At 40.5% G+C, this 24911-nt stretch overlaps 2 protein-coding genes across 4 annotated transcripts in view; one reads left to right on the top strand and one right to left on the bottom strand.

The window, feature by feature from the left end:
• SUMF1 (sulfatase modifying factor 1) overlaps positions 1–1240 on the top strand; it is a 328295-nt gene extending 327055 nt beyond the window's left edge. Inside the window, exon 9 of the mRNA XM_073351175.2 lies at positions 487–1240. The gene's annotated coding sequence lies outside the window, so the exon portion shown is untranslated. The remainder of the gene's footprint in view (positions 1–486) is intronic.
• The window catches only part of LRRN1 (leucine rich repeat neuronal 1), a 58338-nt gene that overhangs the window by 7080 nt on the left and 26347 nt on the right, over positions 1–24911 (bottom strand). For 2 of the 3 annotated variants that reach the window (XM_073351165.2, XM_073351164.2), the window contains one exon: positions 14200–17208. In XM_073351165.2, the coding sequence (XP_073207266.1) occupies positions 14821–16971 (2151 nt within the window). In that variant the 5' untranslated portion in view covers positions 16972–17208 and the 3' untranslated portion in view covers positions 14200–14820. Of the gene's footprint in view, positions 1–264; positions 599–2856; positions 2977–14199; positions 17209–24911 lie in introns of those variants that run through there. The other variant, XR_013636027.1, reaches the window with a different exon arrangement.

Below are 24911 nucleotides of genomic sequence, written 5' to 3'. Positions count from 1 at the left end.
AATAAGTATTGATCTTAGAGCTCCTCAAGAATGCCTCTCCTCCCCTTCAGTGCAAATTATTAAATTGGTAGTTATTATCAACCATGCAGTAAATAATTATAATTCAATTATTTCCATAACCAAATTAAAAAAATTCTAGTCTGATGACTCTTCTATAATTTAAAAAAATGAAAAAATTGCAAACAGGGAGATGAGGATGCTGCTGAGGGAAATGGAATAAAGGAGCCATTTGTCAGTGTAATTAACTGTACAGGGGCCACCTACCTTTATTATTAGTAATTATTTGGCAGTTTATAACTTTCCTGGGTTTTCAAGATGAGAAATTTCATCACTGTTCTAGCTGTCTACCACAGCCTTGTTTGGAATGAAGATATACTGTAGTACATCAGAGACCTGAGTGAGCCTGGATCTGTTCAATTTGCAGAAATTTGCTTGATATTTCTCCGCACAAGTTCCTCCTTTGCTTCTCTTTTTTCCCTTTTCCAGAATTGGCAAATTCCTGCAACACAAGTCTGTGAATCTGTGCCCACAGAATGAAGCCATCAATCATCTTTTAGAAGGTAATCAACTTTTGCAGGAGAACTTGGAGAAAGATGACCTGAAAAATAAGGCGGGAAAGAGCATTCTAAAAGAGCTTGTGTATCAATTTTTGGAACATTTGGGAGGGGTGACAGACACAGATAATGGCCTAAATCTTGTCAAGATTTTCAAATGTGCCAGTGTTCTGTATAATGTCGTTTTACACATGACAGTTTATGCCTATACTTCATGGCCATGGACAATGACAGTATGCTGGAACAGTTGTTGAAAGCACTACTTTCTTATGTCTGGAGGCCTGTGGTTCCAGGCCTGTGGTTCTTAGGTCTGGAGGCCTGTGATTAGTCCACAAATTAAGCAAGTTTTCTGGCCTCCACATGAACCTGTGAGAATATTTCTCCATATAGCAGAAATGGCGTTGTTTGCCAAAATTTGTGATCTCTGCCTGGTGTAGGATCTCGAAATAGCATTTTGCAGGTCAAGGTTCAAGAGCCTTAACATAACATCACATGCACTTGAAGAATAATAATAAATAAACAAACAATTTATTTAAACATCTATTTTATGGTCTAGCCTAAAGCAGAGGTGGGCAAACTACAGCCCCCGGGCCACATCCGGCCCACGGGACTGTCCTGCTCAGCCCTTGAGCTCCTGGCCGGGGAGGCTAGCCCCCTCCCCCGCAGCCTCAGCTTGCTGTGCCACCAGTGCTATGGGCAGTGGGGCTGTGAGCTCCTGCCAGGCAGCGCGGCTGCAAGAGCTGCCGGCCTGCCCCGGTTCTCTAGATGGCTGGCTCCGGCTGGGCGGCGCGGCTGCCAGTCCTGGTGCTCTGAGTGTCATGGTAAGGGGGCAGGGAGTGGGTGGGGGGGGGGGTTGGATAAGGGGAAAGGGGGTCCCTGGAGGCAGTCAGGACAGGGAGCAAGGGGCGGTTGGATAGGGGGTGGGGTCCTGGGGGGCCTGTCATGGGGATAGGAGTCAGGGGACAGGGAGCAGGGGGGGTTGGATAGGGGCTGCAGTCCTGGGGGGTGGTTAGGAGACAAGGAGCAGGCGGGGTTGGATGGATCAGAGGGTTCTGAGGGGGGGAGTCAGGGGGCAGGAAGTGGGAGGGGGTGGACAAGCTGTTTGGGGAGGCACAGCCTTCCCTACCTGGCCCTCGGTACCCAGCCCTCGGTACAGTTTAGGAACCCCGATGTAGCCCTCAGGTCAAAAAGTTTGCCCACCCCTGGCCTAAAGTCTACAAAATAGGTTGGGCTCCATCATGCTTATATCTGGCTATCACCAGAGCTAGTCTCTTGGTTTTATAAGTGTATGAAATTCACCAGTTGATGCCCAATACATGAAAAACAGAATCCCTGGATCATTTTTAAAAATTCTCTTGCGTCCATTAGTGATCAAAATACCTTTGTAATATGTTTGCATATGTCTGATTTTTACATGACAAGTGTGTCAAGTACTCTCACAATTTATATTTCCGAGGATCAAGACTTTTTTTTTTGCTTTTTCTTCAGAATTATGTAATTCTTGTAGTCCCTTTGAATAGGTAGTTTTTTCTGATAATGGCGCCCATTGTGATGTACTGTACCTCCGTTTTTGACTATCTCTAATTATTGTAGGAAACATACCACTATGGTAGATGAAAATGTTCTGAATTTATTATGTGGTTAAATGTCGTAGTGGCACAATGAAACTTTGACTCCCTTCTGATGGGGGGGTTTATTGATCATTTGTCTCCAAAGGATGTTAGTTGCTAATTGCTAACATAGATTTCAGTAAAGTGAGATACTGTCTGTAATGTGTCCGTCTGAGTGAAGGCTCATTTTTGTGATTAAAATTGATGTGTTTTTTAGTTTACATAAAATCGTTTTGGATTTAAGATATTAAAGTTTGCATGAGTTTATACATTATAGCTCCTTAAAAACAACAATAAAATAAAACAGCCTATATTTGGATGTGGTTAAAGGGAGAATGCCCTTTAACTCAAAACTCCCCCCCAAAAAACTCAGGAGTATTTTAGTTGTAAAATTCCAACTGCAGATTTTTTTGTCATCAAATCCAGACACTAGACAATAGTGGAAGGTATTGGGGCTATTTCTGTAACATTATCCCCACATAAGAGACAGCAGCATTTTACAAGGCCAGAAGATAGGGAGCAATGTAATAGCCACTAATTACATCATTTTCCACAGAAACAATTTTAACATGCTATTTAGAGTCTTCAAAATGGCCCCAAATAGTTCTTACCGTTTAAGACACTCATTATAAATGCTGTTCAGCTACTCACTTAAACATTGGCACCTCGGTTTAGGCAGCTCAATCACTCACCGAGCTCTGGCTAGGTCAGTCTTGAAAAGTTGCTATACATCTTCCCCTCGCACCGGTCTCACTTAGTGACAGAAATTGGGGAGGGGGGAGTCATAGTAGTGGTAGTCTTCCAAGCTCCACCTACAAACCAAGAGTTGCCCAATAAAAAGAGATGCCACTCCATCAGTTCTTATTAATGTGATCCTCCCTCTTCTTTTTTGTGTGCTTTGATGAGCAATCTAATAGTTAGGAATGCTAGAATTAAATCATAATGAGAGTTTAGCATTGACACTTCATTAAGATTAAAGGAATCGGTTTACTGTGCTCTGGGCCATTGTTTGAGGCTGGTAGCAGACTCGGGCAAATATTGCATTGGTTGACACTCAGTTTTCAATATGTGAACTATCTCTGGAACTATAAGGGTTCAAGATTTCTTTTTTAAATGGTGGGTTTGATTCTGGAGCACAAGGTAACACGGTTGAAAAAAACAGCAACAATCAATCACTTTGCCTAGTTACAAATCCAGTGTAGATCATGCTCTCATTTTTGTCCCAGTGTTGAAGCACAGCTCATGGCAACATCATTGCAGTGAAAGGAGTCCTAATTAGGACTGAGTGCAGTTCCTTTATCAGGAGGAATAACTGTTATTCAGGAATGGAAAGCATTTGCTCAAATCTTCAAACTAGCTAAGGCTTCTTTGTATTGTTTTAGCAGTGCAAAGCAGCCAGAGAGCCATATGGGGATGTTCCCCCATAAGGAAATCCATGAGTGGTGTAGGGAAGGAATAGTGGCTCCCACATCTTCTCCCTTTGGTCCCTAGCAGAAGGGGACATGGCCAGAAAAAAGGTTGCCTCTGTGCTCAGCTGATATTTGACTGGAGGAACAACTCCTTGAGGCTGTTGGTAGCTAAGCATAAGGTAGAGCAGCCTCAGGGCTGCTCTATATATTTTCCCAGAAGTGGAGGAGGAACTTCCCAAGATCAAAGACCTGCACAGTTGGTTTAATGCTACCTTTGCTCTTCTTCCATTGACCTGTGCCCAACACATCTTGGCCAATTTGGAGAATCTGAGCCTCTGCCTCTCAGGAACAGCCACTACTGTCTCTAACACATTCACAGTGCTTTCTTGGAGAACTGGAATATAAGAGGGAACTGATTGAGTCACTCAAAGCAGTGCAGGGCAGGACATTTCATCTAACCTACCCATCCAAGCATCAATGGTTACCTGAGGTTTACTGCATTGATTTCAGAAATTAAATTCATGAAATGATGGTCACTGATTCATGCTTCTTTAAGTGTATTTCATTGGGGGGGTTGCATATAAAATTAGTAGCATGTTTTATAGAGATGACTGTAGTATATATCCTAATATATTTCACTTCTGATTCTTAGGCCATGTTATGGATAATCATTAGGCCTGATTCTGTTCTTGCACTGATTTTACACTAATATAGAAAACACCATTGATTGCCATGGAATTATTCCTCATTCATTTCAGTGTTGGAGCAGAATTAGGCCCTTAAATGGGAAGGTAGCAGGGAAGCATGTTTTTAAGCTATTGGTAGTATTATAGCTGGGGCTGGTAGCAAGGCTGTTGTTAAATTTGCCCTTCACTTCCCACTATAAAACCCAATTTTCAGTTGCTTATAACTTAACCAAACTGTAACCATTTGGATTGAAATTTTCCATGCCAGAGAATGAGGCTGTGAAAATGCACCTAATCATACCCCGGTTACAAATTCTGAACTTTTCTTTGAATAACTATAGCACCTCCATGCTTTGGAAAGGGACTTGAACTTTGGCAGGAGGGGTAGCCAGGATGTTCCTTATACTGTCCCTGTACAAATCTGCCTACATTTGGCCAAGTTATAATCCTTTGAAAAACTATAATTTGCATGTGCTCAGTAGAGGCTTCTGGGATTTTAGAAGCTAACTGCCCTGAACATATCCTATCTGTGCTGGGCAAGTTCCACCCTAGGGCTGACCAGGCCTTTCCCTACAGTTGCAACTCTGGGCTGTGCTGGGTCCAGGCACCTGAACTAAGAGCAGGGAATCTCTCATTCCTTTGCTTTCACTAACCACCAGTTTGGAGGAGGCTGCCTGATTCTGAGGCAGAGGGGAGAAGAGCCAGACCTATGGGGGGCATTAGGGCAAATAGACTGGGACAAGAAGCCTGTGGGGTGACTAGGACAGGGAGTTGGGGTGGTGGGAGATAGTGACTGGCTGGGTAGGAGACAGGGAATGAGAACCCAGTCAGCAGGGAAAAGAAATGAGGAAGACCAAAGACAGATTGGATTAGGAGTTGGGGTGTGGGGAGAGAACTGGGATTGATGGGGCAAAAAGTTTGGAACAAGGAGCTTGGAGAAGGAGACTAGGGAAGGCAATGGAGGCTGGAAGCCATAGGAGTGGGAGGCATATGGAGGCTGGGGGGGTGGTGCGGGGAGAGAGCAAATATCTGTGAGACAGTCTTGCAAAGTGTGTGTGTGTCATTCCCCTCTAGTCCTGATTAAAATAGGAAGACACACTACTGTTTTGATCAGTTAGTGCTGTTCATTAGCTTAAGTGGTAGGGGTCTGTGTGGTGGATCTAAAGGTTCCAGGTTAACCCTGCTGATGACCCATGTGGGTGTAAGTATGATGGAATTTGTTTTCTCAGCTTGTTTTTTAAAACCCTTAGGAAGTTATCCACAAAAAACATTAAAATAACATTTTTATGGTTGCAATTCACGCATTCAAAAGTTAAGAAATGCCAAAAGATTGCCTGTGCAAATTAATTCAGCCCCCTGTGTATATGCACTATGAGACCACCTTTAATTACAGGATCACATATTTTTTCCACACAACTCCTGCCGCATTCAATGCACAGAATAGACCTACTCTGGGGATGAAGCAGGATTGTATAGTGAAGAAGGCTGTTGTGTCTAGGATCCCTGCTTCATTTGTTGCTAAAGCTGAAAGGTGTGTAGTGAATGAGGTAGGAGATTACAGAAAGAGAAGGGAAGATGCGCTAGTTAAGGCAGTTGAATGCCTCCCTGGAGAACCAGATTCAATCCCTGCTTCTGCCAGAGAGTTCCTGTGTGATGCCATTAGAGACACTTAATCCAGCCTTTTCAAAGTGGTCACTAGTTGGGCTTTCCTCATTTTCTTGGGGCCTGATTTGAGACCCTGAGATCTGATTTATAGAAGTGCTGAGCCCTCAAGTGCAACTGAAGTCAGTAGGAGCTGTGCTTAGAATGTTAAGTGCAATCTGATACTACTCTGAAAAAATCAGACCTCAAACTGGGCACCCAAAAGTAGTGGATAGTTTTGACCTCTCTTTTTCTGTGCCTTAGCTCCCCATCTGTAAAGCTGGGTTGATAACCCCTCCTTTCACAGGGGTATTATGAAAGTACATTCATTTATATTTTGTGAAGCATTCAGATACTACAGTGATGAGCCCCAGAGAAAAGCTCATGAGGAAATTAATAATTCTGCCTTCGGAGCAGGGTTTGAATAGTGTGCAGTAAACAGAGCATGGGGCCACACACCAGACAGTGAGGAGAAACCAGGATACTGAACGGCTGGTCATTAAGAGAACACTGCATTTCACACACTGAATGAGGCCTGTGGAAAAAACAGTATGTGATCATAAAGACTGACTCAAAATGTACACACATAAGGTGCCCAAATTAAATTAGCACAAGCTACCTTAATTCAGGCATTTCTTAACTTTTAGGTGCTTGGCTTTTCAACTTTAATGTTCTTTTTAATGTAATGTTTTGTGTGTAATATTGACACGTTCTGATAGACATTTGGACACAGATCCACAATTGATGCACCCTGGCATAGTTCCATTGACTTCAATGATGCTACGCCATTTGACACCAGCTGAAGATCTAGCCCTTGCTCTCTCTGGTCCAGATTGCAGTCCCCTTACCCATGTTAAGTACTATCATATATTCCTATGGGAGTACTCAAAGAGCAAGATACCACTTAATGTGACTAATGATACTACTTCATATGATCTACCCCTGTACAAACCATAATGTTCAGTTGGTAGGCATAACTAATAATCCCAGCCTTGTTAAATGGCACAGATATCCCTTCACCATCAAACCAAAAGCACAGCTGCTAGAAATGGCTGAAAGCCTACAGCTAATAACATGGTTTTAAGCAAAAAGGAGAATGTGCATGGTACCTGTGTTACTATTGCTCATTGCCACATTTTACATAGTTTGACTCTTGGTGTGCAGGAGCACATCACCCTACACATTTAATCATGTAAGAACTATTTAAACTCCAACTCAAATTGATGGGGTTGGCTTTCTTTCCCTAGTTTTAATGGAAACTTTCATAGAAGGCAGTAGTTCTTTTCTGTAAACCTGTTGTTTTCCACTGGGAGTGCCTTAAATTGCAGTGAAAGCAATAAAAGCTACTGAATAAAGTATGTAGTACAGATTTTGTCTGTGTATTGGGGAATGCACTTCTTAAAATTAGAAATAAGATGTAAAATGATAGACTTGTGCCTGAAAACAAAGGAAGTATTAAATCTGCATACTTAGGGATTGTCCACACTGAGATTTAATGCACAGGAAGTCAGGGTGTGAATGTACAGCACTGTAGCCAGTCATACACTTCCAGTTCTGTAGTGCACTTTGACCTATTGCTGCTTGAAACAGCATAGCTTAAAGCACACTACAGTACTTTCAGTTTGTGGCAGCAGAGTCCACACCGACTGCATGGCAGGGAAACATGCACTCCAGATTTACATCTCAGTTTGCTGTGCACTAAGTCTTCATGGGGACATGGTCTTACTCTGGCTATTTGAAATGCCAGGATTGCAAATGTTGGATGCCATTTAACCTTAAAATATATTGCACACTTTGATTACTGTCCATTTAGGTCTTCATATAAACGCACATTTAAGATGCTTGCCCAAAACTGAAAATAATGATGCTCAGCCATACCATATATTAAAAAGAACTTCAATTTTCGGTGTTGACCCCAACCATCTTTTCTTAGAATAAACCACACTCAGGCTCTAAGCCAATGGAAAAGGCCTTTGTAGAAACACATTTATCATGAAAATCGACAAGAACTTTTATTCCAGTGTTATGCTTGTGGGCAGCAGAAATCTGCAGCTGAAGTTTTCAGAGCCAGATGTAGATCTCACCTAGGCAAGTGAAAATCAGGTGTAACTCCAGTGTCTGAAAAGGAATTTTGTATTTCCCCCCCACGTAGCTGAGATTAAGATCAGGTCCTCAGTGGCTTTGAATATGGAATAATATAGAGTAGCACAGAAATGTTCAAACATTATTTTACAAAAAGTAACACTTTCAAAAGCACAGATGCAAAATCCTAAAAACGACCTTCTAGTGTATTTGCAGTGTTGTCGCCATGTCAATCCCAGGATATTAGAGAGACAAGCGGGGTGAGGTAATATTTTATTGCACCCGCTGCTGTTGATGAGACAGACAAGCTTTTGAGCTTACATGGACCTGAAGAAGAGCTCTGTGTTGCTTGAAAGCTTGTCTCTCTCACCAACAGAAGCTGGTCCAACGAAAGATATTACCTCACCCACCTTGTCTTTATAACGTATTTTGCAGCCTGAATAAAGTCAATGGGACTTCAGTGCCTAAATCATTTGAATGCTTTTGAAAATTTTACCTGGAGTAACTGATGTGTCTAGCGGCTTTTGCCAATGTGTGTGCTCTAGTATTTCAAACACCACTGTTGCAGCTGTATTGTTATAACATGGGTGTCCGCTGTGTGTGCTTGGCATTTCAGTATGGAAACTCAAAATTAAGACTTTGTGGAAATTCTCCTCTACCTTACTAGAAAGAAAAATCAGCCTTTCCATTGTCTTCACAATAAAGGGGGAAAATTACCTAGTGTCTCATCTTGTTCAAATATTTTCCGGATGGAAAAGCTGGCGCAGGGAGGAGGAGGGAAAGAACTGCTTTTTTTGCTAAGTGGAAGTGAAAGTTTTATGGATTACGATGCGGGGGGGAAGCTGAAGGTTAAAATTAAAATTCTTCATGCTGACTGGCTTGCTCTTGATCTGATTCTTACTGACATAATCAACAGCAATCATGGTCTCCAAAGGGGAGACCTTGGAAAGAGGAAGAAAGTGGCACAAGGATCAGAAGGGGTGAAAACAAGTCCAAAGCACAATATAAACAAGCAGTCCTTAACTGTAATCTTGTTACATCTCATTGCTACAGATAAAAAGGGTTTCATGGGTAGGGGGAAAGTGTTGTTCCTTCAGTGTGTGTGTGTGTGGGGATGCTGGGACTGGGAAAGGGGAGACAATGGAAGAAACGTGAAGGATTACAGGGAGGGCGCACAGTGACTTTCAAGTGTGAAAAATGACATGAGTGGGTGAAACAGGAAAGGAAGAATGGATTAAAAGTGGAGAAAAAAACGGGAGAGACAAAATGTCAGCGTCTTTTGTGTAATAGTATGAGGGCTAATCAGGGCAGTTTTTGGCAGCTGCAGCTTCCCCCCCCCCCCTTTACATGGATGTGCTGTCAACGTTTTTAACAAGGCCCCACGCTCAAAAACATATGACATTCCCAGGTAAAATACTCTTTGCTCCTCAAAAACAAAAAGCCCCCACCAGTTGTATGCTCTTCCCACTCCCACATTTCTTGGTAGCTGAGCGGCCAATGGGTGGTTACCTACTTTGCCTGGTGCATTCCCTATATGTATGTAAATGCAGTGCTGGGGAATGCAGATGGTAGTTCCCATTGCAGCAGCTGTGTGGTGACATCAGTACTGGGTGAATTCAGGGACAGTTTGCGATTTTAAAAAGCGGATCCCCTCTTAATGTTTTTGAGCAGGTTGGGAAACAGTTTTTACTGAATTCATTCCTCCCCCAACACTTTCTGTCCAGCATGATCAGTTCTCTGTGCACAGAGGGATGTGCTTTAAGCCCACCTGCTGCTGCAGGAGTGGTGCCTAGCTGCACATTCCACTTATTCTTGGCACTCAAATTGCACTGGGTTGTAGGGCTAGAGATTTAAAAAAGTTGAGTTCTCCTTTGTAGGACTCAGTGGCCGGCTCTTTTAACAAGAGGTCTGCATAAAAGCCTGTCCATCTTGGAAGTGTTTGTACCATCCCCTACAATGGGGAAACTCCTTTTATCACTTACCAACCCTGATGAGAAACCTGGCTAGTCATGACATGAGATATACGCCCATCTCTACTTTGTTGAACAGTTCACTTATAAATCTCTAGTCAATCAAAATGTATCGAACCTTAAAAAGCATCAACTACAGCTAAGATCATTCAAATCTACATACTAAGTGCCCAAACTGTCCACACTGGTGACCATCCAGTTGCAACCTGGTCATTCTTTCCCATAAACTGAGGTTTTTAATAACTAAATGAATGTGTATTAACCAAACCTCATTTCAGGACAGATTTTGAAACCAGGAGACCTGAAGTCTTCATGCAATCATGTGTGATACTATGTACCTATCAGTCTATTTGCATGTGTTATTTTTTGGTCCACAGGCAAAAATGCCCTCTGATTCTAGCAGGATTATGATTTAGGTAATATTAAAAATGCATTTTTGCTAACATACCTAGGAACACAAGTTGTAGGAGCTAGTTACTCTTAAGAACAGAACTACTTTAATTATAGCACAGTCTACTAGCAAAAGATTACAGTTGTGTGTGAAATATTCATCGTTGGCCCACAGACATTTTATAAATCATTAGCTAAATGAAAGCTAACAATGTTGGGGAAAACATATTATTAGTTACATTTTTAAAGTACCTTAACTCAGCCTCCAGTTGTGAGGAGGGGAATGTTGGGTCTACAATGAACGACTGACTCAAATGCATTTTGAATGCAGTCAGGTAAACACAGATACTTGTATTTATGCCCACAGTAAATTGTGAACCCAAAATTGTGCATGCAAAGTTGAAGGTCATTTATTAAAATCAGGTGCAACATGTCTGACTAATCTCTAATTAGTGAATTCTGTTATAGGCAGAACCTAATTCTCCACAGAACTATATACAGTTCTCCAAGTAGTAGTGACTAAGGGTATGTCTACACTGCAATTTAGGCCCAGGGTTAGTGGGGCTAGAGTCAGCTGACCCATGTTTTCTGAACCCTGGCCTTGAACATCTACATTGTATTTTAAACCTACGTTAAGAATTTTCTGACCCTTGCTTGAATTTAGGGCTTTGGTGTCCACACTACAGTGCACAGATCTGAGTCAAAGTAACCATATCTCAGAATCCCTAGTGCCACCCCATCCCAAAATGTGGCTGCTGTAGCCCTAGGAATATAGTGCACTGTGGGAAAACTTTACTGTTCACCCTGCATGTCGCTTTGCAGAAGGCTTGACGAGTTCACTCTCCATTGCAAACCTAGGAAGCTCTATAATGTCATGCCTGCAGATCAGTGATGAGGACAGAATGGGTTAATACTAACTTGACCTGCTACCATTTGCCAAGGAGGTGGGGGGCAGGGGCGTCCATTTTCAATAGAGTGGACTGCAGATCCTTGGGCTAGAGAAGTCTGAGAAAGTCTTCTCATGGAATTGTGGGCTACTTCTGGATGACACCCAGGGCCTGAGGCAAGCAGGACTGTGGCTACACTGCAGAATAATAGGTCTCAGACCCTGGGTCCCAGCTTGACTTGAGCTTGGACCCTCCAGCCCTGCAGGGGCTTGAGACCCAGGGTCTGAGTCCTGGGTTAGTGTAATTGCAATGTAGGTGCAAGGGAGATTAGCCTGGAGTCAGGGCTCAAGCAGAGGCTTACATTGCAGTGTAGATATATCCTAACTTCTCAGTCTGAGTTACTAGACTGAAGTACATATAGGCAGTGGCTATTTGTGGATAATATAGACCACACACTTGGTGCCTCCCACTTTTCAATTCATCTGTGTAGTAACCCAGATCTTTCACCCAGAGACTTGTGCCCATTAGCATGGACAACCTGGAAAAAATTACAAATTGAAATACGTTGAAGAAGCTACATGACAAAATTACTGCATGACTTGTCTCCTGCCCTTTCTTCCTTGATGTCATGGCTTCTTAGGAAGGTAACAAATACCATCCAGGATGAGGTATTTGTGTGCTACCACTGGCCCATGATTTCTCAACAGAAAACACAGTGAACATTATTTCATAGCCCATTACACTGCAAAAGCTGTAGACACAAATTAGCCTGTTCCTGCACTAGTTGAGATAGGAGGTTCAGGTACAATAGCATTGTCTTTGTGGTCATCTTATACTTTGAGTATCATTCTACAGCTATGCAGTGCTGCTGAAGAGATGGTGAGGAGGCCTATGCTGCAGCATCTAACACTCAGTGAATTATTTTGTAAAGACTATTTGATGAGGCCACGCAAGTGGGAAGCCATAATTTTCTGTCAACCTTGTCCTTACTGTGTCCTTTACATTGAAGAATCCAAGAGTGCATCTCCACTGCAGAGCAGATCCCAATTTTAATCAAGTCTGCTATCAGAGCAATGGCAACTCTAGTTTATAACTACATGTATACAAGGTGGTAATTATTGCTCTAAAGCTGCACATCAGAAAGAGGCAGAAATTGACATTAAGAAGTAGACATAGTAGAGTTCCCTACCTCATTTCCTCTCCACAAAATACAGGAAACACTTAAAAAACCCATATACAGGAGGCATGTAGGTAAAGATTTGAGATTTCATAACCATATAAAGAATTTTATATAAGTTCAGGATTTTTGACATGAAAACCAATAGTTTTACCAAACTCTTTAATTAAAATATGAGATTTAGGAAGCTATACATTACCTATATAAAATTATTATATTGAAGCTTATGCAGCAGTGAAACTTATATGAAAGATTATCATAGAATTGTAGGCCTGGAAGGGACCTCAAGAGGTCATCTAGTTCAGTTCCCTGCACTCGAGGCAGGACTAAAGTAGACCATCCCTGACAGGTGTTTGGAGATTTTTAAGAGCAGGTTAGACAATGATGGAGATTTCACAGCCTCCTTAGGCAATTTATTCCACTGCTTAGGTTGATGTTGAGACTTTATTTCTCTCATTCAGACATAACTGTCTGAAGAAAAATCCTTTGAGCTTGAGACAAGGGTGGATAGTTTCATACCAGAAAGTTTTAGGGAAATGTCATTTTTGAATTACTGAAGAATTTTTTTTTAAAATAAAACTACATTTTCAGCATTCAGACAATTTATTTGTGCTCATCATTAACTCAAAAATAGCTCATCGGTATGCAAAAACATCCCGTTGCACATAGTTAATGATCATTGCAGAGTCAGCACTTAGCCACCTTTTGGGTAAGGAGAAGAGGGGTAGTAGAAAATTAATATACTACACAAAATTTTCTGCTTCTCACTTGGCATCTGGCATGACTACAAAAGATGCTTCATTAGCAACCCTGTCCCCTTTGTGACCTCACAATGAACAGTCCCTGTCAAGGATTTTAGTGAGAGTAGAAAGGCCAAGGTTGAGTGCTTTTGAAAATCCAGCCCTAAATTATTCATATATTCACACCACTGTTGTCTGTAATTTTGTACCATCTTAAACTATTCTGTAATTTAGTAAAATATTTTGAACTACAGATATGAAAGTCTATAAAATAGATATTGGCTGTTAATCCCCCATCCCACATAAGATATTGTATCAGAGTTGTAAATACCTTAATTGATACTTTAAAATACACTAATCCAAATAACATGGATTTTTTTTTTACAGGTAAACATTTGTGGACTATTATAATTATACTATTATAATTGATTTAGTGATGTTGAGTTGCCTTTCTTCTTTAATTGTCAGTGACAGCCAAACACTTGCTTCATGTATGACTTAGCTTATAATATAAACAAAAATGTGTATAGAAAGGAAAATGGGCCAAGTTCAATGTATTTTCTTGATGTGTACCTAAGTTGTATAGAAATATAGGCTGGAAGAGACCACGAGAGATCCTCTAGTCTAGTCCCTTGCATTGAGGCAGTTCTGATTTTCCATGTGATACAGTTACAGCCCTTATTCTGCTTGATATCTTTCTGATTAGGTACTCTGCAGTACTTTGTTTTTAATATTGAAAAACAGTGCAGAAAAAAATCCCAGTTAAAATAGATATTTCTTCTTTAGAGCAAAAACTGAAAATCTGTTGAAATCTGACTTTAACACCCCCACAATTTTACATAATAATTTGGATATATTTTATATCCAAACATGATCACCTGTCAAACTAGTGACAACTAAAAACAATACATTATTGTGACTGTTTTAAAAAAAATCGGAACAAAACTGTAATTTATTATAGTTTTGCCTTCATTATACACCATGTGTTGGTGGATTAAGCACAACAAAAGGCTAGTATTCTTTAAAAGTGTCTACTAAATATAATAAAAAGAATAAGATAATTAACATTTAGTTTGTTACATTTGAAAAAAAATCAGATGTACATATTTCTATTGCCTGTTAGGTTTACCTAAGCCTTTTCAACTATTACAAAAAAGAAAAAAGTCATTGTTTAAAGTCAAAAACATTCAAATCAGTTGATACAACATTACAGTACAGTCAACTAACATCACTGAAGATCTAGTCTTCTTTTCTCAGTTTGAGTCTTCAGACCAGAGTGTTACAAAACTGGTTCAATGCCATTTCAAAACTGTATGTTAGCTGTTGCAGGATACTGTACTCTCTACTGATGGCCTCAGAAGAAAGGGGCTTTGCTAGTTGTGAATCACAAGGTAACCCCAGCCTGTCATTAATTTTATTCAGTACTGTAGTTAGAACAGCATTAAGTTTAGCACAACTAAAAAAAAGAAATTGGAAGCTAGGTGAAGCTGCCATTTGTGTCAAACAATTGCGATACGCTATACTAAAAAATTCTGAAATATCCACCTGTCCTCACCACTCTGCCACAAACTAGCAAAGTCAAAAAAATACAAATGTCTTCAACTTTTCATTTTTGCAGAATAAAGCAAAAAAGCCTTTGTGCTCCTTACTACCAGAAGCAGAATATCCTCTGAGTTACCACATGTAATAGCTTCTGGATGTGTCGACTTGGGTTGGCTTGGTCTCTGCAGAACCATCTTTGTCTTTTTCACTGTCACCTTCCCAGAGATTAATAAGTGGCGGATAGAGCTCATTCAGTGGGATTGAAGAGGTCTTTTGCATATACTTTTTCAACGAATGGTGGTAGTTTTTTCTCTTAAACCTTTTAGCAATATAAACAGAGATGGAGGCAAGGCTGATCACAGCAAACATTGAACCCATTACAGCTGCAAGGGCGGTACTGGTTTCTTGGTCGGAAATGTCAAGGGCAAAAGCTGCATTTTTTGTTGTAACGTTAACACAAGACTTTTGAGTTTGCTGATGGATATTTGATACAGTTAGACAGACCTCGTAATCTGTGGATGGCTGCAAATGAGTGAGGTTATATTCATGTACATCAACTGGGACCCTCGCAGTGTATGTAATGTGAGGGTTATCAATCTTCATAGTGGCTGATGACCATTTTAAATTGGAGGTCATGACATTGGAATTAACCTTCCAAGAAACTAATATAGAGTGAGATTCAGCTTGCTTGACATATATTTTCAGCACTTGTGTACCATCCAAAAGAGTTCCATTCACTCTTATAGTAGCTACTCTTGTGTCAGCCCCTTCTATATTCTGAGCAACACATGTATATCTTCCAGAGTCTTCAATCTGAATATTCGAGATTTCCAGGGTACCTTCACTACTCAGCTTGTACTTGTCTGAGAGACTTTCAACTGTTATTTTATTTCCAAGTGGAGTTACCCAATAAATTTCTGGTTCGGGTTCTGCCATGGCTCGACAATCTAGAAACACTGTCATGCCAATGTCCAAATTCAAATGATTTGGAAAAGTGTCATGGGAAATCATTGGAAGACATTGTTCACTTGAATCCTGTATTAACACTTCTTTCACCTGTTGTCCTCTGTATTCTGGTGGCATAGCACAAAACATTGATAGAGGCTCCATAAAACGGATATTGGTTTTGTTTGAGTTGATCCAGTGAATGACACAGTCACATCTGAGTGGATTACTGTGAATACTGATCTCACGCAGATTTGGAAGGGATTCCACTGTCTTTTGGTAGACTGCATTCAAAGCATTGTTGTTCAGCATCAGGCTTTCGAGAGCAGGAACATTACGAAATGCTAAACGATGTATATAAGACAACTTTGGATTGTTGGTAGCTTCAAGCTTTGTCAGTTCAGGTAGGTTGTCTAGTGCATACCTATCAACAGAAACTAGTTCTCCCATATTATTGATTCCAAGTTCTTTCAACCGCAGCATATTTTTAAAGTCACCTTCTTGGATTTTGTGAATTGGGTTTTTGTTGAGGTCAAGGAATTTTAAATTTGGAACTTTCTCAAGAGCAAGCTGAGGAACCTTGACCAATTTGTTATCATAAAAGGAAAGACTTTCAAGACTATCCAAGCCTACTAATGCATTTCCAGGAATATCAGTGAGGTACATACCTGCCAAAACCAGACTTCTTAAATTTGAGAGTGGCTTGAAGTTCATATCTAGTATTCCAATCACTGGATTTTCCCCAATCATAAGGATCTCCAAGTTAGGAGTAGAATCAAACCAACGACTGTCAATAACCTTTAATTTGTTAGAGTTAAGATGAAGTCTTAAAAGGTTCCTCAGGCCAGAGAATGCATTTGCAGAGATGCTACGAATCTGGTTATGGTTTATATATAGTTCCTGAAGATTGCAAAGATCCTGCAAGCAGTAGTCAGTCATCTCTGTTATCTGGTTTTCCTCCAGATGTAAAGTAGTAAGCTGAGTCAGATTTGAGAGCCCCACATCTTTGATACTAGTAAAATTATTCTGTGAAAAATCTAACTCTGTTAAATTGAAAAGCTGTTGGAGTTCAGCTGTGGTCTTTGCAATGTTGTTGCTTTGTAAGAGAAGAACTTGAGTGTCACTGGAAAGATTGCTGGGGATTTTTGTTAAACGAAGGTCATTGCAATCAACTGTTGTAGCTTCTCTGTAGGTCGACTGTGGTGTAAACCATGGCCTGATTTCACATACACAAAGCTGTGGGCATTCATTATTCTGTATGGAAGGCTCAGTTACTGAATTCATTAGCAATTCTAGCACCAACAGGCAAGCTATTAAAACCAATCTAATCCTAGCCATGTTGGTTTGCTAGTAAGTTCAACTGCCTAACCCCTTAAAATAGCAAAAGATTGAATATATAAATCAGTATCAAGAAAAAAAAAAAGTAAAAATTTAAAGTTTAGGTTGAAACTTTTGGACATTCAGAATATGGAAGATGCTTTTCAGAATCTCTTCACTTTTCTCCTTTGTTCCGAGTGCTTGTACAAAGCTCTGCTGCGTGAGTTGGTTAACCGAAATCAGTGTCTGGAGAGGTTCCTGAAAAGCAGATTAGGACAGATGTTATGTTCATTCCATATACATTTTTGTACATTCCTTTCATTTCTTCCTTCTCTAGATAAAGTTATTTAAAATAAGAACCCTTTTAATTTCCAAATTCCTTAAATGAAAATTCCACTTACGTACGGTAGAAGCTCTTTTCTACAGTTGATTCAAATTAGAACTATTTCTGATATTTCTAGCTGTCTGAACATTAACACATATGTAACCACTAGAAAACAAAACATTTAATTTACAAATACATCACAAAAAGACTAACTGAAAATGTAATGTTGTTGAAGCATGTTGTCTTGTTTTTCTTGCAAAACACTAAAGATATTGAAACCCACTAAAATGTGTTTCCAACTGGTGGTAGGCCAGGGAAATCAGTGTTCTGAACTTGCTATCGATTAGATTTAAGGCTAGTGTTCACTTTTGGGCTCAAGGCCAACCCAATGTAATATTTCAGGTTCAATGGCACTGAAATCTAGCAAGATGTTCTCTTCAAATTTCAACTGATCATTGGAAAAATCTTCCAAGACTTCCATCATCCTGGGTTGATCTCACCAGTTCCAGAGAATGGGGTCTACTGGTTTAGGATATAACTATACTCAAAACAATAGTGATTGGATTTTATCTAGGGAGTCAAATTCAAATGAAAATTTTGCAGGTCAGACCCTTGTATATCAGAAACTCCAAATTTGCATAAGAAATACAAATAGATTTGGTGTACAAAAAGGAGGTTAAACAAAACTGATAAACGACAAGTTAGGCTGGAAAATAAGTTTAATATACAAATTTCCAGTATGATATTTAAACAATGAATGGATTATGAACATGTGTTTCTGTTAATGAAAAGGCTCATTTAAATATATATGGAACACCCTCCCCGATGGACTTTCAGAATTTGAATCCAGAAACTGTAGCATCCCATTGCAGATCACATGAGCTAAAGAAGGAATTCCGTTAGCTAGTAGCAGAAGTAGGCAGTTGTACTCGAATGAATTCAGGTATGAATCCAATGTCGGTATCCAATGACAAGATACTTTGTCAGTATCTTACATATAGATCTTTACAAAAGACCTCCTGCTTGATATCTTCATTCTCTTATTGAGAGAGGTTTCTCCCTCTTGCTGGAAGCAATCTCCACTCCAGATTGTCTTCATCGCTACTGCCTATAAACTGTGGAACCTAATATTGCAGTCATTACCCAGAAACCATTCCCACTCAACTTCTGTGAGGGCTTTGTCTGATCCCGGTATTTGATAAGCAATCTCCTAAATGTAGCTGTTTGCATTGCATTGCACGTATGTGGGTACAGTATTCACAGCATTTTCTAATTACTATGCAAAGCTTGCCAACTGTAAGTGACCTTTGGATGGGCAGGATGAGTGAGTTTGTGTGGGGGGGGCGGAGGGTGAGAAAACCTGGATTTGTGCTGGAAGTGGCCCAACTTGATGATCACTTTAGATAAGCTATTACCAGCAGGACAGTGGGTGGGAGGGGGTATTGTTTCATGGTCTCTGTGTGTATATGTCGTCTTCTGCAGTTTCTACGGTATGCATCCGATGAAGTGAGCTGTAGCTCACGAAAGCTCATGCTCAAATAAATTGGTTAGTCTCTAAGGTGCCACAAGTCCTCCTTTTCTTTTTTCTTGATGTTTGTTTTCTAAAAAAACCCAAACCAAAACACTATAATGGAATGTTTTGTATATGCAAACTTAGTGATAGATAATTTCCTCTGTATATTGTGAATGTAGTTTTGAGTGTGTGTGCAATCAAAGTTTAGTATTACGTACAACACTATATAACCCCAATCTTGGTGGTAGGAGGGAGACTTTTACTGTTAGATTCTACGGTAGCACCAAACCATGCCAATGTCTTGAGGTTCCTTAGTAAAGTTTCAGAGTACAGTTTATTTTCAGCTCTTCAGAGACCGATAGTGTTACAGTGGCAATGATGCTATCACATAGACTCCTTTTCTCTCGTGGTGTTTAAGGTGGGAATTTCAGATACACCTAGGCTCGCTACTCATTGGCATTTTGAGCATGCTGCTATTGTCAGATCAAGTTTCTTAAACACATTGAAAGGTATTGACACTGTCTACCACGTAAGTTAGTTATAGTTATTGAAATCAATGAGACCTGAGTAAGGAATGGGGCAAAACTGAGTCAGGGCATCAAGATTCGTCCTCTTGGCATTTACTAGGAGATGGTCAGGCTCATGCTATAAGGATTATGACAATGTTCACCTGAACCAAGGATGCTTGGGGAAATCATACTCCAGGGCACTTGTGGATGGGAGAACTCCCAATTAAATGTACTTATCTTAATTACCTTTACTTAGAAAGCAGGTATAGACCCTACTATATCTGAAATAAAGGGCAAATGGAAATGGAGAAATAGTATGCCATTCTTTAGTAAAACTGTTAGATTGTAATCTTTAGTAAGATTTCTTAGACTGTAAGCTCTTTGGGTCAAGGAATGCCATTTTCTGTGTTTGTGCTCTGCACATTACAATGGGGCCTCAACCTAGTAAAGGCCCCTAGAATCTGCCACAATATAAACAAACCAGATAATGGTTTTCAGAAATATCCATTAGAACATAACAGTGGCCACACTGGGTCAGACTAAAGGTCCATCTAGCCCCGTATCCAGTCTTTTGACAGTGGCTAATGCCAGGTGCCCCAGAGGGAATGAACAAAACAGGTAATCATCAAGTGAGCCATCCCCTGTCGCACATTCCCAGCTTCTGGCAAACAGGGCTAGGGACATCATCCCTGTCCATCATGGCTAATAGCCATTGAGGGACCTATCCTCCATGAACTTATCTAGTTATTTTTTGAACCCTGTTATTGTCTTGGCCTTCACAACATCTTCAAAGAGTTCCACAGGTTGACTGTGCTTTTTGTGAATACTTCCTTTTGTTTCTTTTAAAGCTGCTGCCTATTAATTTCATTTGGTGGCCCCTAGTTCTTGTGTTATGAGAAGGAGTAAATAACACTTCCTTATTTACTTTCTCCACACTAGTCATGATCTTATAGACCTCTCTCATATCCCGCCTTAGTCATCTCTTTTCCAAGCTAAAGTCCCAGTCTTATTAATCTCTGCTCATACAGTAGCTGTTCCATACTCCTAATAATTTTTGTTGCCCTTTTCTGAACCTCTTCCAATTCTAATGTATCCTTTTTGAGATGGGGTGACCACATCTGCATGCAGTATTCAAGATGTGGGCATACCAATGATTTATATAGAGACAATATGATATTTTCTGTGTTATTATCTATCCCTTTCTTAATGATTCCCAGCATTCTGTTCACTTTTTTGACTGCCACTGCACACTGAGTCGATGTTTTCAGAGAACTATCCACAATGACTCCAAGATTTCTTTCTTGAGTGGTAACAGCTAATTTAGACCCCATCATTTTATATATGTAATTGGGATTATGTTTTCCAATGTGTATTACTTGGCATTTATCAACATTGAATTTCATCTGCCATTTTGTTGCCCAGTCACCCAGTTTTGAGAGATCCTTTTTTGTAGCTCTTCGCAGTCTGTCTGGGACTTAACTATTTTGAATAGTTTTGTATCATCTGCAATTTTTGCCACCTCACTTTTTACCCCTTTTTCCAGATCATTTATGAATCTGCTGAATAGGACTGGGCCCAGTACAGACGGCTGGCGGACACCACTATTTACCTCTCCATTCTGAAAACTGACCATTTATTCCTACCCTTTGTGTCCTATCCTTTAATCAGTTACCGATCCATGAGAGAACCTTCCCTCTTATCCCATGACTGCTTACTTTGCTTAAGAGCCTTTGGTGAGGAACCTTGTCAAAGGCTTTCTGAAAATCTTAAATACACTATATCCATTGGATCCCCCTTGGTCCACATGCCTGTTGACCTGACCCCCTCAAAGAATTCTAGTAGATTGGTGAGGCATGATTTCTCTTTACAAAAACCATGTTGACTCTTCCCCAACAAATTATGTTAATCTATGTGTCTGACAATTTTGTTCTTTACTATAGTTTCAACCGCTACTGAAGTCAGGCTTACCGACCTGTAATTGCTGAGGTCATCTCTGGAGCCCTTTTAAAAAATTGGTGTCACATTAGCTATCCTCCAGTCATTTGGTACAGAAGCTGATTTAAATGATAGGTTACAGATAACAGTTAGTAGTCCTGCAGTTTCACATTTGAGTTCCTTCAGAACTCTTGGGTGAATACAATCCTGGTGGCTTATTACTGTTTAGTTTATCTGTTTGTTCCAAAACATTCCTCTGACACCTCAATCTGGGACAGTTCCTCGGATTTGTCACCTAAAAAGAATGGCTAAGGTTTGGGAATCTTCCTCACAACCTCAGCTGTGAAGACTGATGCAAAGAATTCATTTGGTTTCTCTGCAATGGCCTTATTGTCCTTGAGTGCTCTTTTTAGCACCTCAATCATCCAGTGGCCCCAGTTTCGCAGGCTTCCTGTTTCTGATGTACTTTAAAAAAAATTTGCTCTTACTTTTTGAGTCTTTGGCTAGCTGTTCTTCAAATTCTTTTTTGGCCTTCCAATTATATGTTTACACTTCATTTGCCAGAGTTTATGCTCTTTCTATTTTTCTTATTAGGATTTAATTTCCACTTTTTAAAAGGATACCTTTTTGCCTCTCACTGCTTCTTTTACTTTGTTGTTTAGCCATAGTGGCTCTTTTTTGTTTCTCTTATGATTTTTTTTTTAATTTGGGGGATACATTTTAAGTTGAGCCTCTATTATGGTGTCTTTAAAAAGTTTCCATGCAGCTTGCAGGGATTTTGCTTTTGGTGCTGTACCTTTTAATTTTTGTTTAACTAACCTCCTCATTTTTGTGTGGTTCCCTTTTCTGAAATTAAATGCTACAGTGTTGGGCCATTGTGTTGTTTTCCCCGCCACAGGGATGTTAAATTTAATTATATTATTGTCACTATTACCAAGCGGTCCAGCTATAGTCACCTCTTGGACCTGATCCTGTGCTCCACTTAAGACCAAATCAAGAATTACCTTTCCTCTTGTGGGTTCCAGAACTAGCTGCTCCGAGAAGCATTTCATTTAAGGTGTCAAGAAACTTTCTCTCTGCATCCCTTCCAGTCAATATGGGGATAATTCAAATCCCCCATTATTATTGAGTTTTTTTATTTTAATAGCCTTTCTAATCTCCCTGTGCATTTCACAGTCAATATCATCATCCTGGTCAGGTGGTCTGTAATATATTCCTACTGCTATATTGTTATTACTTAAGCCTGGAATTACTATCCATAGAGATTTTATGGTAGAGTTTGGTTCATTTAAGATTTTTACTTCATTTGATTCTACGCTTTTTTCCCACATAATGCCACTCCCCCACCAGCACAACCTGTTCTGTCTTCCAATATATTTTGTACCCTGGTATTACTGTGTCCCATTGATTATCCTCATTCCACGAAGTTTCTGTGATGCCTATTATATCAATATCCTCATTTAATATGAGGCACTCTAGTTAGCCCATCTTACTATTTAGACTTCTAGTGTTGGTATATAAGCACTTTAAAAACTTGTCACTTTTTAGATGTCTGCTATTACATGTTTAATTGAATGGGACTTTTTTTCTTTCGACTGTTTCTCATCACATCCTTCCTGTACTTTATCATCTTCCATCCTCTCCTCCTTATTAGGACATAGGGAATCTCCATTTATCGAGCCTTCCCTAAGCACGGTCCGAACCACGTGCTCCTCCGCATCTGTCAGCTTTCCCCAGCCATTAAAATTAAAAATGACGTAGAGCAGTTTTTAAACTAAGTGCCAGCAATCTGGTTCCATTTTGGTTTAGGTGGAGCCCTTCCTTCCTGTATAGGCTCCCTCTTTCCCAAAAGTTTCCCCAGTTCCTAATAAATCTAAACCCCTCCTCCCTACACCATCGTCTCATCCACGCATTGAGACCCTGCAGTTCTGCTTGTCTAACTGTGTGTGAAACTGGAAGCATTTCAGAGAATGCTACCATGGAGGTCCTGGACTTCAATCTCTTACCTAGCAGCCTAAATTTGACCTCCAGGACCCCTCTCCTATCCTTCCCTATGTCACTGGTACCTACATGTACCACGACCACTGGCTCCTCCCCAGCATTACACATGAGCCTATCTAGATGTCTCAAGAGATCTGCAACCTTCGCAGCAGGCAGGCAAGTCACCATGCGGTTCTCCCGGTTATCGCAAACCCAGCTATCTATGTTTCTAATGATCGAATTGCCCATTACTAATACCTGTCTCTTCCTAATAACTGGAGTTCCCTCCCTGCAAGGATGCGAGAGGATACCACAACATCATCTGGAACAACTATGGGATCATTTCCCTCTGCTCCAGTTGGATGTTCTCCTTTCCTGAGGCTTTCATCCTCCTCAACAGCACAGAAGCTGTCAGACCGGGGGTGGGACAGTTCTACTGTGTCCTGACAAGTCTTATCTATGTACCTCTCTGTCTCCCTTAGCTCCTCCAGCTCAGCCACCCTGGCTCTCCAAAGTCCATACACGGTCTCTCAGGACCAGGAGCTCCTTGCACCAAATGCACACATATACCACCTGCCTACCCCCATTTTGTTGCTGGACTTCTGCCTGCATTCTCTTTTTACTCATGAAGCTTGTTCCTTTGTTGTTTTCTTTTAATCGGGGGGTATTTTTGGCTTTAAGCTTAAAGAAGTTTACGGAATGTTAAGCCCCCCACACAGACACTGCTCCTGTCAACTCCCTCGCAAAACTCCCTCTCAAAATCCCTTCTATTCTACATCCTTCTTCCACCACCCCACCACTTCCACCTTTATCCAAAAGCAGGGAAGAATGTTCTAAGTATTATTCTATTACATGACAAATATCCCTTTTCTGGAATTCAACCAGGATCGAACTTTCAGGGCAAAATTACCACACACCAGGTGGAGGAGAAGCACATCCCCGTTGCAGATCAAGTACTAAAGAAGGCTATTGGATCACTTGTTGGTAACAAGTCTTAGAACAAATGGAGTCCTTATGGCTGTGCTACCTAAATACTTTCACATTATAGAATCATAGTGTTAGAAGGCACCGCAAGGGTCATCTATTCTAACCCCCTGCCAAAATGCAGGATTTGTTGTGTCTAACCCATTCAAGGCAGATGACTATACAGCCTCCTTTTGAAAACCTTCAGTGAAGAAGCTTCCACAACTTCCTGAGGCAGTCTGTTCCATTTTCCTACTGTTCTTACAGTTAGGAAGCTTCTCCTGAGATTTAATCTAAATCTGCTAAACTGTAGTTTGAATCCACTGCCTCTTGTCCTGCTCTCTGTGGCAAAAAAGAACTTTTCTCCATTTTTTTTGTGGCAGCCTTTCAGCTATCTGAAGACTGCTCTCATATCCCTCCTTAATCTTCTCTTTTCCAAACTAAATATACCCAGTTCCTTCAGCCTTTGCTCATGGGACTTGTATTCCATCGCTCTGATCATCTGTGTTGCTTGCCTCTGGATCCTTTCCAGTTTCTCTACATCCTTTCTACTCATTGGTGACCAAAATTGGGCACAGTATTTGAGTAAAGGGAACAATCTGAAACATTAAGGCAGGTATTAAAGTAAAAAGGGGAGCACAGCTCCTTCCTTGCTAAGGTCAGAGAAAGAACTCTCCCCCGCCCCTCCCCCCCACGCCTTTTTTGGTTAATGCTACTAATAGCACAGAAAGAACTC

Source organism: Lepidochelys kempii, chromosome 7 (assembly GCF_965140285.1).
Source record: "Lepidochelys kempii isolate rLepKem1 chromosome 7, rLepKem1.hap1, whole genome shotgun sequence".
NCBI classification, from domain to species: Eukaryota; Metazoa; Chordata; order Testudines; family Cheloniidae; genus Lepidochelys; species Lepidochelys kempii.
Note: the sequence above shows the minus strand (reverse complement) of the source record. Positions and strands in the feature narration are given on the sequence as shown.